Source organism: Equus quagga, chromosome 20, assembly GCF_021613505.1.
Source record: "Equus quagga isolate Etosha38 chromosome 20, UCLA_HA_Equagga_1.0, whole genome shotgun sequence".
In the NCBI taxonomy this organism is placed as follows: Eukaryota; Metazoa; Chordata; class Mammalia; order Perissodactyla; family Equidae; genus Equus; species Equus quagga.
The window spans coordinates 32,857,000-32,862,878 of record NC_060286.1 but is presented as its reverse complement, the minus strand read 5'-3'; the positions used below and the strand labels follow the sequence as shown (position 1 = coordinate 32,862,878).

At 45.5% G+C, this 5,879-nt stretch overlaps 1 protein-coding gene across 1 annotated transcript in view; it reads left to right on the top strand.

Moving 5' to 3' along the window:
* Window positions 1-5,485: 5,485 nt before the first annotated feature.
* Window positions 5,486-5,879, top strand: part of RPS6KA5 (ribosomal protein S6 kinase A5) — a 170,910-nt gene continuing 170,516 nt past the window's right edge. The window contains exon 1 of the mRNA XM_046647804.1: window positions 5,486-5,795. Coding sequence (XP_046503760.1) covers window positions 5,696-5,795 — 100 coding nt within the window. The 5' untranslated portion in view covers window positions 5,486-5,695. The remainder of the gene's footprint in view (window positions 5,796-5,879) is intronic.

The following is a 5,879-nucleotide window of genomic DNA, read 5'->3' as shown; positions in this document are numbered from 1 at the left end:
CACAGTGACTCTTCCAGACTGTTTCCACTATCCTCAAACCTCAAGTCCATCTCTTTCCATCTTCCCTATCACTCAGCACAGGGCATGCATCTCTGAAATAAACTCTTTGCTACACGTGTGGACATCTGAGTGTTTTTTTAACTCTCTGCAGGTGGGATCAGCTCATATGGCCTATTCCTGCTTTACTGAGATTACACCCTCAATTAGCTCCTCTTTTTATATCCATCCTGTAAATGTAGGTTTCCAACTCTCTCATTCATTCATTCATTCAGCAAACATTTATTGAAAGCCCACTTTGGGCTAGAGCCTATTCTAGATGCCAGGGATATGGAGATGAGATGACAAAGATACCCCCTCGTCTAACAAGCTGGTCCATGCCTGCCTCCAGCCCCTCCTCCCTCTCTCCCACCACAGTGAAGGACTTGGGGCCTCCTCCCATCAAAGGCAAAGCTCTCAGCAGCTCAGGCTCCCAGCCCGGCCCACTTTTTCAGATTCTCTTCATTGGTTCTCCAACCTCTCTCCATCCACCTATCCCATCACCTTTCAGATATGTTCCAGTATTCCTCATCTTAAAAAACAATTGAATAGAAAATTACCATTACAATATCACAGTCATAACTGCTGTAGGCAGCTCCACCAATGGATGTTAAAATTAGTGGTTAAAAGCGTAAGGAGAAACTGGATATTTGCATGGTCTAAAAGTATCTCACATGCCCTCCCAATAGTCATTAATTATGATGGGAAAAATAATAACTTTACAGTAGAGAAGTCTGGCAAACACCACCTTAACCAAGTGTTCAAGGTTACTATCACAAGTAATAAGAAAATAAGCTTCTTGGAGGCTGGCCCTCTGGCCCAGTGGTTAAGTTCCTGTGCTTTGCTTCAGCAGCCCGGGGTTCACCATTTCAGATCCTGGGTGCGGACCTACACACTGCTTATCAAGCCATGCTGTGGCGGCATCCCACATAGAAGAATTAGAAGGATCTGCAACTAGGATATACAACTATGTACTGGGGCTTGGAGGAGAGGAAAAAAAAAAAGAGGAAGATTGGCAACAGATGTTAGCTCAGGGCCAATCTTCCTCGCCAAAAAAAAAAAAGAAAGAAAGAAAGAAAAAGAAAAAGAAAAGAATATAAACTTCTTGTACACTTGGTACGATGAATTGACAAACAGCACATCATCTCTGTGGTACTCTTGCCAAAAATGTGTAACTTCAATTTAAACATAAGAAAACATCAGACAAACCCAAATCGAAGGACATTCTACAAAATACTTGACCAGCACCTTTCAAAAGAGTTAAGGTCATAGAAGGCAAAGAAAGACTAAGGAACTCCTACAGATTGGAGGAAGCTGTGGAGCTATGACAACTAACTGTAATGTAGGATCCTCGATTGGAGCCTGGCACAGAGAAAGGACGTGGTTGTGTTCCAATAAAATTTCATTTATGGACATTGAAATTTAAATTTCACATCATTTTCACATATCACAGTAAACTTTTTCTTTTAATTCTTTTTCAACCATTAAAAAATATAAAAACCATTTTTATGGAAAAAGTGGTGAAATCTGTCGAGTCTGTAATTTATTTAATAATTTTATTCCAACGTTCATTTCTCACTTTTGATGACTGAACTATGGTATGTAACATATTATCATCAGGGGAAGCTGATTTGGAGGGTATGTGAAAACTCTATACTGTCTTTTGCAACTCATCTGCAATTTTAAAATTATTTGAAAACAAAAAGTAAAAAACACCAAACTCTCTGGATCCCTCCAGTTAGGGCCTTCCTTCTCTATTTTCCTTCAGAGGCAAACTCCTTGAAAGATATGTCCACACATACTGTTGCTACTCCTTCACCTCTCATTTGCTCTACCAAAACTGCTTTCAATATTGTCACCAATGGCACCCAAGTTGGCAAATTCATGGGATCTTTCCAGACCTCATCTTATGTGACCTCTCAGGGCATGTGACACAGCTGACCGCTCCCTTCTTCTTGAAACACTTTGGCTTCCAAGATCTAAAACTCTCCGAGTTTTCCCCCATACCTGTGGTTCCACCTTCACAATCCAACGTCTCAATGTTGAAATTCCTTAGACTTCAGTCATGGGATCTTCTTCTCTTCCTTCTGCACATTCTCTCCCTAGGAAATCTTAGTCATACCTCTGACCTCAAATTCCATCTATATGCTAGTGATTCCTAAATTTATGTCTCCATCCTACATCTCTCTGCAGAACTCCAGACTCACATAAACACACAGATACTTAATATTGGCATTGGATGTCTCGAAATTAAACTCTCGATATTCTCTCTGATATGTGCTCTTCCTTTAACTTATCCCTCTAATTAAATGGTACCACCATCCTCTTCCATCCACCCAGTTGCTCATGTTAGAAACGGTGGTGTTATTTCAGACGCTCCTTTTTAACTCACCCACCAAATGTAATCCTACATGAAGTCCAAAATATATATCTCGAAACATTCCATTTCTTTCCATACCTACCACACCCACTACCACCTTTTGCCCGGACTGCAGTGATAACTTCCTAACTGGTTTCCCTGTATCGCCTCTTGCTCCCTTGAGCCCAGTCTCCAAATACTAACCACAGTGACCTTTTGAAATACGACCCCAATTATATCATTCCCCTGTTTAAATTCCTTCCATTGCTTCTGACTTCACACAGGAAAAACTCCAGAAATATTAATAAGGCCTAAAACACCACTTTATGATTGGGTCTCTGCCTGCCTCCCTCACCTCATCTCTTGCTGACTGTGTGATGGCCCCACTGGCTTTCTCTCAATCCCTAAAATACAATAGGCTCTTTGTCTGCCTCAGGGCTTTACATGGGCATCTTCCTAGAATTTTCTCCCCCCAACAATTCGCAGCCCCAACATCTCAGTAGCTGATGCCTAAAAAAGACTTATTTATTGCTCACATTACGGTCTGATGTAGTCAGGGTGGCTCTTCTTGAAGGGGAGACTCAGGGGTTCAGGGTTCTTCTAAACTGTGGGCACCTCCACACTCAAAATGTAGCCTTTGTAGTTGCTGTGGAAAGAGAAGAGACTGTGAGGGATTATGCATGGGGTTTTCTGGCCAGGTCTGGAAATGGCACACATCATGCCTGCCCACACCCCATTGGCCAGATCACAGTCACATGACCCTAGCCTAACTGCAAAGGAGAAAAAGGTAGTTTTCCTGTGTGTCCAGGAAGAGGAAACGAGATTGGTGAGCACCAGGCCAGTCTCTGCCACATCCTGGTTAAAACCTGCTTATCTTTAAAGAATCAGCTTAAATAATACTTCCTTAGAAAGGCCTTCATGTTCCTCCAACCTAAATTAGGCCCTCGTGATATATTCTATTGTAGCACCATATAATGTTCCTTTACAGCATGGTCACAATGGAAAGTTCACACTTCTGTGTGTGATTATTTAATATTTATTTCCATTTCTAGACAGTAGGCTCTGTGGGAGCAAGGATTGTATTTCTTTGGCTCCCACTATCCCTCGAGCATCTATCACAGTACTTAGTACATAATTGGATTAAAAGTTGTTGAGTGAACAAATGGACAATTGCACACAGTCGTTCCCTGGCTCCAAATAGCACACTACTTGTGGAGGAGAACGACGAGGAAGTAGGCAGTCATGGTTTACTGGGATAAATGTTCCAGGCAGGTAAGTCCAGGGAGCTGAGGCAACCTGAAGGGGCTGCAGCGTCTTCTCTGCTTTCTCTTCCGTGGCAGTCTAACCCAGGAATCTGCAAACTATGGCCCGCAGACCAAATCTGGTTTATTGCCTGTTTTTTTTAAGAGCTAAGAATGGTTTTCATATTTTTAAATGGTTAAAAATAATTAAAAGAAGAAGAATATATCATGACATGTGAAAATTATGTGAAATTTAATTTCAATGCCCACAAATAAAGTTTTATTGGAACACAGCCATATCCATCAGTTTACTTATTGTCTATGGCTGCTTTCACGCTACAAGAGCAAAGTTGAGTAGTTGTGAAAGAGACCATATGGTCTGCAAAGCCTAAAATATTTATTATTTGGCCCTTTACAGAAAAAGTTTGCTGACCTCTGATCTAATCCATGCTTAGTTTAAAAGGCTACTTCTATGTGAATTATGTTCAAGCGTCCATTTTTAATCCTCTCCTTTTCCCATTCTCATGTCCACTGCCAGAAATTAGGCCCTCATAAATTCTATTCTTGCAACAGCACTCTTGCCCTGCTATCTTTCTCTTCTTCCCTTCAGTCCACTCGTCTCACTAAAACCGGAGCTAACTTCTAAGAGAACAGCTTTGATACTGTAACTACTCTTTGAGGCTCCCCATCCTGCACTAAATAAAACCTGCACGGCTTAGCATGGTAGTCAAGGTTCTCCATTATCTTAACGCACCTTACTTTTTCATCTGTTATCTTTACATCATAGCTCCATCCAGCCTTATCAGTCACTTAGCACCCTCATCTTCTCTACTTCCAGGCCTATGCTCACAGCTACCATCTCTATATGAAATGTCTGCTTACGCATCCTTTAAGTTGGTTATCTCAAATATCTCCTTGCCCTAAAAGCATTCCCCATCTCCTCTACTGAGAATAATTATTGCCATCGATGTGATTCTCTAACAGTTTGTACCACTGTTTTATTTCAAATTCTGCTTTATAGTTTCCTATGTATATACACAGATTATTTCTCATGTTCTGTTGAAAGCAGCTTAGGGGAAGGGGTTCTATTCTATTATTAATCTCTGTATCCTTTCGGCGCCTAAGATGCGACTTGTACAAAATGAAAACGTCTATTCTTTGCATAAGTCCTCATGGAGAGCTGGGACTGTGAATTTTTGCACTGTCTAAGAACTACCTCTAAGCACAAACTTCACTTAACTTGTTTAGGGCTCACCAGGGCGAGTAACACCTTTTTAAGACATGCTATCTTCCAGCTGGTCACACATCTGTAGATCGCTGTCCGACACGCTCAGGTACGTCTGCAAACACGTGTACGAGAAGCGCTTTCCTCCAGGCCCCTCCTCTATCCATGGTGATTGGCGGGCCAAATCCTCCAATCAGCCGTCCCCGCCTCTTTCAGCAGTAGCCAATCACAGACCCCGAGCGCCTCCTGACTACTAGATACTGTTTACTAACAGATCGAAGCTGGGGAATAAGGGGTGTGACCGTTCTGGGGAGGTCAGGGAAGGGAAGGTCCTGACTGCGCGTGCGCATTAGGGGAAATGGGCGGGGCAGAACCGCGGGTCTCTCACCAATCGGGTCGGTCGCGCTCCTCCCTCTCCTGCCTCCCCGCCAAGCAACAACAATTCGAGGAGGGGGCGGGGCAGCTCGTGCGGCGTCAGGGCGGACTGTCCAATGGGAGCCGGCGTTGACAGATGCGCGCACCCGGGGCCCAATAAGCGGTGGCGGCTCGAATGGCTCCTCTACATTGCTGGCTGTGGGCGGAGCGGCTTGAAGGAGGAGGCGGCGGAGCAGGGGGACGGTTTGGTTGCGCGGTACTAGCGGTGCCCGCCGAAGGGGGAGGAGGCGGAGGAGCGAGCCGTGCGGCCAGAGCGGGAAAGAGACTCGTCTCGGCGTCCGAGTTCTGGAGCCGCCGCACTCCGGCTCCTAGGGCTGCAGCAGGAGCTTGTGACGGGACGGGCGTGCGCGGTCTCCCGGGTCCCCTCGTAGAACCCCGCGGGATCCGAAAAGGGAGAAGATGGAGGAGGGCGGCAGCGGCGACGGCGCCGCGGGGACCAGCGGGGACGGCGGCGCCGGGGAAGAGCAGCTCCTCACTGTCAAGCACGAGCTGCGGACGGGTGAGCGACCCCGCCCTCTGCCGGCCGGGCCCGGCGCGGGGGCGCGCCCCGAGGGCACGCGGGTGCCCGCGCGGGCGGGGGGCG